General features: G+C 42.9%; 1 protein-coding gene across 4 annotated transcripts in view; it reads right to left on the reverse strand.

Moving 5' to 3' along the window:
* Positions 1–14,157, reverse strand: part of LOC101044371 (uncharacterized protein C1orf226) — a 317,762-nt gene that overhangs the window by 227,106 nt on the left and 76,499 nt on the right. For 2 of the 4 annotated variants that reach the window (XM_003943383.4, XM_010331245.3), the window contains exon 2: positions 2,943–3,014. The exons of 1 other annotated variant lie outside the window; for it this stretch is intronic. In XM_003943383.4, the coding sequence (XP_003943432.2) occupies positions 2,943–3,014 (72 nt within the window). Of the gene's footprint in view, positions 1–2,942; positions 3,016–14,157 lie in introns of those variants that run through there. One more of the 4 variants, XM_074390241.1, reaches the window with a different exon arrangement.

Here is a 14,157-nt window from a genome sequence, read left to right on the forward strand (position 1 = left end):
TAATGTTTAATAACCATAAAGTACTGAAAGCATATTAAAAAGGTTTAAAAAAAGCAAAATACACTCAAGACAAATAGTATAAATTCAGAAAGGACATCAAAAGGGCGAGAGACCAAATGAGAAATGGAGAGAGGGAAGAGGAAAAGCACCAGTGAAATCAACAAAGTCCACATATTTAGCTCAGAATCCACACCGGGGTAAGGAATAAAAATACACACACCAGCTAGAGAATGAATGCAGACACCTCAGGCAGATCCCTTTACTCTGAATACTCCTCTCTCTGGGAAACAGATCATCTTCACCGCCCATCAACTATCCCATTAGTGTTCCAGGGAGGTCGACATCTCACACACGTGAGGCCCTGTGATCCTTATCATAACTGCTGTTTTCCAAGGTCTACTTACTGCTCCAGCCAAGCTGTGAGGCCTGTGTCTTCTGAACCCATCAGAGCATCCAGCAAGAAAATCCCTGCCTAATGTTAGCCTGGCACCGTTCTAAATAAAAGGACAAAGTCAAGAATAGTCCTTTACACAGAAATCCCATGCCCTAGTTCTTGACAGCTGTAATTACAGCCACCACAGCTTTTAAAAGGCAAAGAAGAAAAGAAAATAGCAGCCTGGACCTAGCAGTGAATTGAGGGGTTTAGGGTAAAACACATACCACAGCACTTGCTGTTAATGGTGGCCAGTCTAAACAAGAGACTGGACAGCCAGACCAAACAGCTTTCTGGCCAATTAATTGCTCCCTCTAATTTAATGAGCTGCTCATTAAGCACTGGAAGCAGCCCACAGGAAGGGAGCTGCAGGAAGAGGCACATGGACCATAAGGGCTGACAGAGGATGAGGGAAAAGGAGACTAGGGTCACATTCCAACCCCAGATGCCTCTAGAGCCCACGACCAGCCAGCCCCATCCCGTGCTTCAGCCTTCCCTTGCTTCCAGGTGATGTTTTTCTGTACCTCTATTTGTTCCACAAAGTTGTGTTTCTGCCACTGGCTCTCTTCCTAGGGAGGTTCCATGTCCCAGTGCTTTGGTTCCTCAGATGGAATAATGACTCATAGTAGGGTCACAAAAAGCCTTCAGCAGGGTTACAAATGGGACAGCCCAGTCCTGGATATGAACCCCAACTCTTCCTACTAAGAGTAACTTGAATTATTTAATCGGCCCACGGTTCTATTTCCTCATCTCTAAAATGTAATAATATCCTCATCTAGAGTAGTTGTAAATAGTAAATAAAATATTATTTCAATATTAAAAAGCCTGACACAGCACCTGACACATAAGTAGCTATTCCTAGTAGTAGCTACTAACAGAGATACCACTTTCATAATGACAGTGACATTAATGACAATATATTCCCTGTCTCTTAGTCAAAAGTGAATTAAAAAAGGACTTTTTTTGGTTGAAACCCCAAGGACAGGCCAGGTACAGGTCCAACCCTTCTTATCACAGCAGGAACCACAACTGTGGTGAAAGTAGCAGCCCATCCTAACAATCGTTAACACCACCAGATGTTCCCAGCAGAGGCCTCTGTGCTATCTGAGCTAGCACCTTCTAGGGACAGATGATGAGGGAAAAGGAGACCGGGGTCGCATTCCAACCCCAGATGCCTCTAGAGCCCACGACCAGCCTTCTAGGGAAAGGGGAGGCCTGGAAATACTCGAAAGTTGCATGTTCTCATGAGACTGAGCGAAGAAATGAATTCAGGCCACATGCCTGCCCCTTCCTAGACCTGCAGGACTCCTCACTATACCCCTCTGAGCCTTAATCTAGAAAATGAGGGTAACTGGTCCCCCACTTCACAGCTTGCTATGAATGCTGATTGAAACAACTCAAGTGAAAGTGCTTTGAAGCTACTTCTGTGTCCATGAAAAATAGTACTGATATATTTAATAGCAGTCTCAATAAACTTAACAGTAAAAAATGCTGAAATACTGGGAAGAATAAGGCAATGAAAAGATTATTATATTAGGCTGATGAACAGCCCAGAGAAACAGCCCCAAGCATGCAAATCTTCTTCCCAGTGTTGCTGTCATTGAAGTTTCTGTTCACCAGATGAAGGATTGGCTGAAAGCAAAACTAACAAAGCAAAATGAAGCCACGGCATCATCACTTTCATGTTTTCCATTTAGGCGAGATTATTCTGCAGAACAATTAGTCTAAAGAACAAACCAGGCTGCATCCAGGGACGACCAATCATGTCATCTCTAATGCCAAGTCTCTCTTAAAAAAAAAAAATTAAAATCCATTTTACCAATCCCAAACCTACCTTTGAAATGCCCAAGTATACGGTAATATATTCTGTTCCAGTGCAGAGCACATGGACAAATTCCTTCGCAGGGATCAGAAGAGAATTTAATTCTTCTTAAGTCTCAGCTCCATGTACCACAGAGTCATAAAGCAACAAGTTCATAGACTAAACCATGTATACCAACAATAATGTATACCAAACTGTCCAAAAGTACACTCCCAGAGCCTAAAGCATCCAACCAATAAAATTTTGTTAAAATCTTACATTTACTCTTAAAAATCCAAGTAAATCTTATATTCTATGCCACAATAAATTACCTTTTTAAAGAATGTTTTGAGTCAATTACCAGCTAATTACTAAACCTTTTCCCTAAAATCTTTGAATAAAAAAGAGCTATCAGTCCCTGGCCAGTCACCATACATCATCAAGGGTAACCTGTATCTCAGTTTGAAGAGCTACAGGTCACAAGAGAGGGAAGATGGTTCCACTCCAGCCATCACATCCATTTTAACATTAGCCTTTCATCAAGATCAAACTTTAATTCAAAACAGCTTCCTAGAGGGTACAGAAAGGAGAAGTCTGGGTTTGCAAGGGGTGCAGCCCATCATTTTGGCCCCTCCAGCCCTACCTAGAAGGGCCGGCAGCTAAGGCACTTGACTCCTAGCTCCACGCAAGCCGCCTCTGGCCACTCACCCGTATCCGGCGCATGGCAGCCACGATCTCCACCCTGCTGTTGGGCCTCGGCACGTCCAGGCTTCCTACGTACTGTGGGGGAGAAGCAAACACTCATTGAGAGGAGGGGTAGCAAGTGTCCCTAATCCCAGAAAGTTCCAAAGGGTGAAGGACCAGCTCTTCTGCCCATTTTACAGATGAAGAAATTAAGGCTGTTTTGTTTTGAGTCTGTTTCTAACTTTATAAAAAGCAACTTAATCAGAAATTAACTGCTTCCTTCTTCATCTTACTCTTAACCTGAGATCCAGCAGAGCACTGTATCTAACCAAGCAGACTTCCAAGTCAGAAAGCCTTGGGTGTGAAGACTCTTCCATCACTATTTTTACGGCAAGGCAATTCACTTTTTTGGTCTCAATTTCCTCAACTGTAAAATTGGATTTCAGTAAAGATCAAACAGAATAAAATGTCCTACACAAAAGTGACTGGCAAGTATTAGTGCACTCAAAAAAAAAATGAATATATACCTTTTTTAACCAGTGGAACTGCACTGATTTAGCCCTAGATGTTAGATTCCTGACACATTTGATTAAGTTCCCAATTGGAGGAAAGAAATTGACTTTTTTTTTTTTGAGACAGAGTCTTGCTCTGTCGCCCAGGCTGGAGTGCCGTGGTGCGATCTCAGCTCACTGCACTTGCGGGTTCAGCAATTCTCCTGCCTCAGCCTCCCTAGCAGCTGGGACTACAGGCATGTACCACCACACCCAGCTTTTTTTTTTTTTTTTTTTTTTGTATTTTTTGTAAAGATGGGTTTTCATTATATTGGCTAGGCTGGTCTCAAACTCCCAAATTTATGATCCACCCCACCTCGGCCTCCCAAAGTGCTGGGATTACAGGCTTGAGCCACTGCGCCTGGCCTTAAAATTTATTATACTTATAAGTTATTTTAAAATCAATTTGAATATGAAGATGAATGCTTAATATGAGTACTTTCTTACTGTAAGCTATTCAAATAATGCAGAAATATGCAGCACAAAAGAATATAGTCCCCACTGTAACAGTTGATGTACATCTTTCTTTGTGTACTGATGGATATATATTCACAGACGGGGGGAATTTGTTTTATGTAAAGGTTCATATTACATTGTTCTGCATCTTGGTTTTTTTGACTTTAAATACAAGTAGCGCATCTCCCTATGCCAATGAATACAGGACTATTACATTACACATAATGGACATACCCACTGATGGACATGCTATGTCACTATTACAAATTATGCTTTTCATCTACACAAGTTTGAGCCCATCCCAGTAGCTCTTTAGGCTGGATTCCTACAAGTGAGATTGCTGGATCAAAAGTATACTCTTAGCTGGGCACCATGGCTCATGCCTGTAATTCCAGATCTTTGGGAGGCCGAGGCAGGCAGATCACTTGAGGTCTGGAGTTCGAGACCAGCCTGGCCAACATGATGAAACTCCGTCTCTATAAATACAAAAATTAGCTAGGCGTGGTGGCATGTGCCTGTAATTCCAGCTACTTAGGACACTGAGGCATGAGAATTGCTTGCAACCAGGAGGTGGAGGTTGCACTGAGATATCATGCCACAGCATTCCAGCCCAGATGACAGAGTGAGACTCTGTTTCAAAAAATAAAAATCAAAAAGGTATAATCTCTAGATAGCATTCCTTATAAGAATGAAAGAAGAAAAGAGGAGGACAACCCAACATCGATTCATTGATCAAGCATCTGTGACATGAATTCCTTCATATACCATCCCATTGCACACTGACCCATTGGGATTTGCCTCTACATATTATACATAAATTACATAAAACAACCCAAGGGATATACCAGAAATTAAGAGACTAGAATAACTTAAATGTCTACCCAGGCAAGGATTCCATTAACGAATGAAGATAAGACTAGGACAATCATCTGTGTGGGAAAAGAATGTCCTGCGGTTACGGGAAAAGCAAGTTTTTCCCGAAATTTGGAGCTGAGGCCTGACCCCAGTGAGTGGCATTTCAAAAACTAAACACTGCAAAGGGATTTCTCCTAGTATTGATCAACAGTTTGTGCTAATACACTGAAGAGCACAACTGGCAAGCAGTGAGCACATTGCAGTTTGGCCCCCAGGGCACAGCCCACCATGGCCAATCAGGGGCAACATAGCTACTGAAGAACCTTACAACTCGCTGAGGTAAACAAAACCACTTAGATCAACTAGTGTGGTCAGATTTAACTGTGGTTGCATTTTTCCCCTGAGCTCTGCTTGTGCCATGCAGTCTGTCAACAAGTCAGTGACCCACAGCTAAGGATAACGTGAAGCCCAGATTCGTGATTGCCCAACTTCACAGTCACTCTGACCGGGGGCAGTTCCCATGCCCCCTCTCCTCGATGCTGCACAGCTGATAGCTCCTGACCTGAACGTCGTGTAGTCAGGAACACACAGGCCTTGAGGGGCTCATGTTCCCTCAGCCATCACATGAGAGCTGGGGTCACAGGACTGAGCAAGGTCACCGATCACAAGGAACCTGGGGGACTGTATGGTCTTCCCACTGGATCCCCGCAGACCAGGAAAGGGGTGGCTGCCCAGTGGAACCACCATTGGGCCTGAACACAAATACCCAGATGGGACCCATCCCCACCCTGTTACCCTGACCCTGGCCCATTGATCCCTCCTCAGGAAGAGGCACTGGTAGACTGAGAAAGCCAAAGGAAACATGGGGCACAGGGAGGACAGAGACAGTGCAGGTGGAGAGAAGAGGCAGCTTCATAGTTTTAGACAAGGCTTCCTAATAAGGGGCTCACATTAAGACATCTGCCATCTTCACCCCACAAGTACCTTCTTCACTACATCAGCCACTACCCTAGCTGGTACGTGTGTATACATGCACCACACACCTTCACACACAGTCACAGTGCACATGTACATGTACACCTCATAGGACACACACTCGCCTCACCCCACATCCCAACAATTCCATCACACTCACATCACACACTCGTTAGCCCTTCTTCCCTCCTTCCCATTCATGCAAAGAAAATCACTAATCTAAATACCTAGGAATTAGCTTAACCAAAGAAGTGAAAGATCTCTATAATAAAAACTATAAAATGTTGATGAAAGAAATTGAAGAGGACACAAAATAATGGAAAGATAATCCATGTTTATGAATTAGAAGAATCACTATTGTTAAAATGTCTATACTACCAAAGCAATCTATGATTCAATACAATCCCTATCAAAATACCAATAACATCCTTCACAGAAATAGAAAAAACAATCCTAAAATTTGGAGCCACAGAAGACCCAATGTTTCCTCAATGTTTTCTTTTAGTAGTTTCATAGTGTGAGGGTTAAATTTAAGTCTTTAATTCATTTTGATTTGATTTTTATATATGCTGAGAGATAGGAGTCTACTTTTACTCTTCCGCATATGGATAGCCAGTTTTCCCAGCACTGCTTATTGAAAAGACTGTTCTTTTCCCCATGTATGTTCTTGGCATCTTTGTCAAAAATGAGTTCACAGTAGATGTATGGATTTGTTTCTGGGTTCCTCATTCTGTTCCCCTGGTCTATGTGTCTGTTTTCATGCCAGTACCAAGCTGTTTTGGTTACTATAGTTCTGTAGCATAATTTGAAGTCAAGTAATGCGATTCCTTCAGTTGTGGTTTTTTTTTTTTTTTTAATTTTTTTTTTTTTTGAGATGGAGTTTCGCTCTTGTTACCCAGGCTGGAGTGCAATGGCACAATCTCGGCTCACCGCAACCGCCGCCTCCTGGGTTCAGGCAATTCTCCTGCCTCAGCCTCCTGAGTACCTGGGATTACAGGCATGCGCCACCATGCCCAGCTAATTTTTTGTATTTTTGGTAGAGGCGGGGTTTCACCATGTTGACCAGGATGGTCTCGATCTCTTGACCTCGTGATCCACCCGCCTTGGCCTCCCAAAGTGCTGGGATTACAGGCTTGAGCCTCCGCACCGGCCTTCAGTTGTGTTCTCTTTGCTCAGAATAACTTTGGCTATTCTGGGTCTTTTATGGCTCCAGATTTTAGGATTGTTTTTTCTATTTCTGTGAAGGATATTATTGGTATTTTGATAGGGATTGTATTGAATCGTAGATTGCTTTGGTAGTATAGACATTTTAACAATAGTGATTCTTCTAATCCATAAACCTTCCTCTCTCACTTTGTCTACGTAATGGCCTCCTTACTGGTTTCTCCACTGCCCACATGGCCCTCTCCAAACTGTTCTCCATGAGGCTGTCAGAGTGATCTCTTTACAAAGCAAATTGGGTCATTTTATTCCCTTCTTTAAGAACCTCCCACACTTGCTTCCATTTGCTCTAAAGATGGCAATCAAAATCCTCAGCATGGCCTACATAGCCATATGATCCAGCTTCATCTCACACCAGTGGCCTTGCCAATTATTCAGAAGTTCCTCAATCATAGCCTATCTTCTCACATTCAAGGGCATCTACACATGCTCCTCCCTGTGCACAGAGCACTCTTCTTCTACCCACTCGTCCCCCAACCTTCCAACACTCATGATCCTGTAGACTTCTACTTCATTCATCTCTACTTCCCCTTTCTTGACGCCCAGGATAGGTGAGATGCCCTTAGCGGGGACTCCCATAGCTTCCTGCAATTCTCCTGTCTAGAGCACACAGCTAAAAGACATTGTAATCATCACTGGCTGGCTGTGCTTCCCACAGGTCCAGCACACAGGAGATGCTCAAAACACAACTGACAGTGGAATCCTCCAAGAATGAACACAGATTCACCCTCAAGTGCCCGTGGGAGAATCTCCCCTCTGAGGAGCATCCTGAGTCCTGGATTCTGCCTGGTGTTCCAGCATCTGAGGCATCAGCCTGCTCCTTCCAGCCCTGCATTCCACCCTGTATAGTCCCACAGTAAAACTTACTTGACTTTTATCCAGGTACTTCAACTGGACCTAAGCCAGATGCTCTTACAGTAGCACATGCAATTCCTGGTTTATTGAGTGGGATGGTATGTTAAACCTTCCTGCTGGTGGATTTTTAATCACCTGACCTTCTGTAAGACTCTGTAGCATTCCTGCATCTCCCCTTCCAGGAATCCCTGCTGTGAGACATCAGACAGGGCCTCTATTCAGAATACTGACCACAGAACTTAAGGGGAAATAAGGTAAAGGAGTTTAAAAATATCAGGGACTGCTTCTTTTCCATTAACATCTAGAAAGAAAAAAAAAAACTGAAGATGCAAACTGTATAGGTAATCAAGATATGGGGTTATCTGTAGCTGTTCTCTCTGTGGCTGCATTTTCCAGACAAGCAGGAGCTAACTGCAAATAAAGTTAACTGAAGGACTTCAAATTTTTATAAGTCTCTGCACAACCTCAGCCTCAGTACTAAGTTAATACTTCATAAAGTGCTTTCATTTTCTTGCTTCCACCCTATTTTCTGGAGATTAACTTCTGAAGACACTGATAAACTGTACTGTTGTACCCCCAGTATATGAATCATAATATGAAAAGTAGCAAGACAGCACAGCTTTATATATTCACCAATATAATCACCATCTATAGACTTGTTAGGCTCTCTGCCATCACCTTCTTCTGGAAACTCCCTTTATTCACAATGTTTATGTTGGGTGCTTCCAGAGACAAGGGAAAAATAATATATTAATCAAAAATAAATGCATCAGATTATTCTGCTTCTAATAAAGTTGGAGTACTTAGTATCAGACTAAGCCTCCCACAAGTAACAAACAGGAACTCTGAACAAGATATATAAAAAAATAGCTCTGCATAGAATGTAGGACACAAAAAGTGAACCACAATATAAACTGTGAATGTTAGTTCATAATAATGTACCAATATTGGCTCATCAATTGTAACTAATGTACTACACCAATGCAAGATATGTGAATAATAGGGAAGTTGGGGAGGAAGGGAATATATGAGAACTCTGGCCTTGCCTCTCAATATTTCTGTAAACCTAAAACTTCTCTAAAAAATAAAGTCTATTGTTTAAGATCATAGCAGTAACTTGGAAAGTCCTGGAAAGAGACTAAAACAGGCAGAGATTACGGGAAGTCAAGCTTTGAAAGAAGGGAACTGTTCTTGGTGAGGCCTGGGTGTGTGGCATCCTCCTCTGACAGCACAACCCCACAGGCACAGCACAGGCTAGCTGGAGCTCAGGCAGGAAAGCTCGCTCTGGCAGCCTGGGGAGTTGGAAACCAGAGATTGCAACAATCATGGAGCTTAAAGCGAGGGCAGGCAGGAGGGAGTCAAAGAGGGGAAGCCTCCAAAACCTCAGCCAGGTCTTCAGGACCCCAACTGTACATGTGCTCAGAAAACTCCAAGAAAGCCAGCAGAAGGGGGCAGTTGGAAGAACAAGAAAATCGAGTGGAGATTTTAACTGCTGCCCACCTAATCTGCCCAAATCAGGGGAGGCAGATTTAGGATTTAAGACCAGCCAAGTTAACTATTATTAAGAACAAGAAAACATGCTTCAGAAGAGGCTAGCAGAATCTTCTGTTGTGGGTCTGTTAAAACCCCACTGACTAGCTAGTGCAGACAAGGCCACAGGAAAGGACAGGGCCCCCAGAAACAGACATAATGTAAAGGTCCCCGCCTCTGCTGTACTCCCAGCTCTCATCTCCTCTTTGAAGCTGCTAGTCTACAGCAGCCCACAGTATATACCATGTGAGTTTCAGGGGTAACTCCCTTTTTTACAGAGGACAACAGGCCCAAAGCAGTTAGCAGATGGCAGAGAAGGGACTCAGTCTCCCCCAGGATCCTGGCTTCTAGTCTAGGATCCCCACCCCTGCATTCTTCCCAGCTCTCTCCCTTAGGGGTCCCAAATGCAGTCGTCTCCCTGCCCAAATCCTCATATTCCGCTTGTCTCATCACACTGTATCCTCTTTCTCCAAAACACACACAAGCACAAAGAAATCTGATACCCTAGTTGTGCCTAGAAATCCCTGGCTGAGATTGCCCATCCGAGTTAGTCCCTGAACCTATCGTCTGTCCTGACAGCTTCCAGAAACAGAGAACCAAAGGAGCTTTCCAACGGACTTTCCAAAGGGAAAACCCTTCCCTGCCTGCAGAAACTGCTCTTGTGCACAGCTGAGCGTCCTGCTGAGCGGGATTATGAATGTGACCAGGGTGAAAGTTCTCGCCTCATTTAGCATGGAACAAAGCAGCATTAACTGCAGCAGCAGGAGCGGCCCCAGATTCCAGGGCACACACTCAGCCAGTGACCTTCTACTAAATACTCTGGGGGAGGGGAGGAAAAAGAGAAAAGTTGCATTAGGGTGTCCCACTCCCCACTCCTGAGGCTTGCTCAGTGCTCTCCAGGTGCTAGGGCGTAAGGGACGTGGGGATAGAGACTGGAATAGCATATGTGGACATTTACCAGCATCCTTGCTCTCAACTGCAATCAAGACAGAAGCCTCAGTGCAAACCCCCCACCCACCCCTCACATACACCAGAAAAGCTTCCAAAATGCTTGAAATGCAGCTGCACACCACGTCTTCATTTATTTGTAGTCTAAGAGGAATGAGGCACTTATATTTCTTCCTCTCTCTCCCAGCCCATCTGAAAAAGGAAGCACTATTTGAAGGCCATCTGATGCAACTGTGTCACTATTGATCAGTAGCTCAGCGGGGGCCGATGAATGTGCCGGAGATCACAGCAGAATCCTTCCTGCTCCTCAACATTAAGGGGCTGGGTGCAAAATAATTGTGATGACTTGTCTTTATGCTAATGCCATGCAAGTCTCTAAAAGGGACAGAGGGTAAGACAGAACAAGCCAACCAGCTTGCCCATGGGGAGGCTGTCTCTTTCAGTTCTTTTAGTCTCTATTAGCAAAAGCTTAGATGGGTTGGCCTGATTATTTTTCTTTATTATGAGGGCCTGAGGGATACAGCAAAGAGGAGAGGAAAAAAGCAGGAAGACAGAGAAACTGTTCTGGCCTTTCAACTCTTAGCTCCTGAATAAACGCCTCAGCTTGGTGATTAAAATCTCTGGTTCATGTCACAGAGGCAGGTGTGAGGCAGAGGCCTGGCTGCACTCTGGACAGGCAGCACTTTCTGCTGTGCCTACCTGGGATGCTGACTTGACCAGGAGGTTATTTTCTCCTAGGGAAAAGAAAGTCCAACGCATGGTGTGAGGCAATGGGATACACTTATAAAGGCTGTATGGTCATTAAAATCATCACCTGTATCAGATAAACCAGGAATGGAAAGGTGAGCAAAGATCACCAGAAAACCAATAAAGAAGTCAGATCCAATGACAGAGTTTAAGCCGCCTCAAATATGATTTGATCTAACCCTTCATTTTATAGTAGGGAAAATCAAGGCTCAGAGGAAGAATGATAATGTAGCTTGTGGCAGCAGAATCAGAACCAGTGTAGGACTCCCTCTCCTGTACCGCCTCGCTAATACTTCAGTAGGAAATAAGCAATCAGGATGCCCATGCCCCAGTAAGGCTCAGTTCACTGCATTAAACTCAAATTGAGCTAGACGAGGATGCCTGTGTATGGACACCTGAATGGTCAGAAGGTCAAAAACACATCCACGAAAAAGGATGCGGTACCAAGATTTGCAGGGAATGAAACGGGGATCTCGATTTGATTCATTTGAATGACTCTGGGAATGGAATTAAAGGTATACATAAATAAAAATGGAGCCATGACACTGAAGAAGGGAAACGGTCATCCAACTACTGGAGAAGAATAGTAAAACTGAAGAAATCAGAAGGCTGGTGGATGACAACAGAGAGATCCCTTATTCTTCACATGAAGAATGAAAGCACTTAGCTTTGCACAGCACCAACATCCTGTACCTCCTAAATTCTAAGTATTTAAATTCACCAAGCCTTTATTTCATTCATGAAATATACCTAGTATCTGTACTACCTACACGTCAGGTTTCTCATAAGAATCAAAATTAGATGGGCCAGACATGATGGCTCACTCCTGAAATCCCAGCACTTTGAGAGACTGAGGTGGCGTGATGACTTGAGCCCAGGAGTTCAAGACCAGCCTAGGCAACATAGGAAGACCTCATCTCTATACAAAATAAAAATGAAAAAAATTAGCTGGGCATGGTGTTACATGCTTATAGTCCCAGCTACTCAGGAGGCCACAGTGGAAGGATCGCTTAAGCCCAGGATGTCAAGGCTACAGTGAGCCATGATTGGTACCACAGCAAATCCAAATTCAATAATGCAGATCGAAGTTTTATAGATTATAAAATATTATACAATCATAAAGAGATAACATTCTTTGTATTATCATGTTCTTGCTTTGTGGGCCAAGGAAATCTTAAAGGTACAGAATTTACAGCTTTACAATAACAACCTCCTTGAATTCTATAGACTAACGGCCATACACAGAGGTGATCTAAAATGCCAGAGAAAATGGAAGGGCAGAATCAAGAAATTAGTCTAAATAGAATCAAAGAGGAGTGAAGATGCAAGTGGTGAATGGCACAAGCAGAGTGTCACCAGTGACCAGACCACACAGACAACTGGCAAACACCCTCACCTGCCACCCCTCCTCAGAGAATGGCTAACTATGACACTGCTCACAGAACCTCATGGGTTGGGCTCAGTTTGAGGTAAACACACTGTCATGCGTCCCTGCTGATTGAGCAGGTTGTGACCAGGAAAAGGCTTCCTGGAGTTGGGAATGCGGGGTGTGCAGTATAGTCATTAACTATTTGTCAGCCACACTGCTGAATGAAACCCCATAAATGAGTAAAATTTTCCAGATAACTGGCATGTTCCTCATTTAAATATAAAGTTTTCTATATTTTAAACTCTCTTAATTAGAAATCTCTCTAAAATATACTCCACACTCTCCTAACAATGGAGTCTTACAAGCTGGAATAAGCTTCACATACATCACTAATATGTAAGTTACAAATCAGCAATGACCCTGTGGGAAATGGTTCTAGACTACTATTAATAGTATACATTTTGAGTCCTTGAAACTGATTTTTAGGATTTTTCTAAAGCTTTCTACACTGTTAACAGAAAGAAAGATGACAATATGCTACATATGCTTTTGCCTTTGACAATGATTGTCCTCCAATCCTCAAGAAAGTACTAGCAAGACAAATTCGGCAATGTACAAAAAGGATCATACACAATGATCAAGTGGAATTTACCCCAAGAATAAAAAGTTGGTTCAACATATGACCATTTGCTCATCTCAAAAGACCAAAAAAAAAAAAAAAAACCCCACGTTTGACAAAATCCAACACCCTTTCATACCCTTTCATGATTTAAACACAGACAAACAACAAATTATGGATAGGAAGGAACTTCCTCAAACTAATAAAGAGTTTCTACAAAAACCCACATCCTATTTAATGGGGGGAAACTGAATGTTTTTCCTTTAAGATCAGGAACAAGACAAGGATGTCCACTCTTGTCACTTCTATCCATTTTCCTTACAGAACCACTGCAAAGATTTAATAAAATAATATATATGAAGTAATTGCCATTTAGATCTTCTTTCAGCTCCACATCTAAGTTAGTTCTCCCTGTTATACTTGATTCCACTCATTAGAGTTGTGAGTTAATCTGTTTGATTCTTAGATTAAGTGTGCCTCCACAAATTAGACTGCATTGGTAGCTCCAAGGTATAACTGTTGTTGTCACCACTGTATCCTGAGCGTACAAAGCTTGGCCCACCAAACAAATGAATGGACAAATGATAGCTTTTCCTGTTTTTAAGCAAGAAACTTTAAGATGTTATCTAGTTCTTTACCTACCTCAGGCAGTCCCACACCTCCCATACTATAAAGACTTCATCTTATTACCCAACTTCCTATGGTGATCCACCCAACAGTCCTCATAGCAGAGGAATTAATCATTCTCATTAACATCAGCAGCAGCATCACAAAACAGCAACTACTTTTGCAACGATTTTTCAGATAAGGTAATCCAAGTAAGCTAAAGGAAGTAGAAAGTCTGAGAAATCAAATCCTGGCATTAATTCCTCTAACCAAAATGTGAAAAGAGAGACAGCAAGAAAAGCCACAAAATAATCAAAGAAGTCGATCAAAGAGAAAAGAGTACACAAGGGTGGCCACTGAAAGGAGGCAGAGGTGAGGGGAACACATGGACAGTGAGGACAGATTTTCCCAGAAACAAAGAGGGAAGAGACATCAGCACTAGAAAGTAGCTCTGAGGTCTTTCGGCTCCATATCTTGTTTTATTCCAACAGGACAGGACTGACTAAT

The sequence above is a fragment of the Saimiri boliviensis genome, chromosome 19, assembly GCF_048565385.1.
Source record: "Saimiri boliviensis isolate mSaiBol1 chromosome 19, mSaiBol1.pri, whole genome shotgun sequence".
NCBI classification, from domain to species: domain Eukaryota; kingdom Metazoa; phylum Chordata; class Mammalia; order Primates; family Cebidae; genus Saimiri; species Saimiri boliviensis.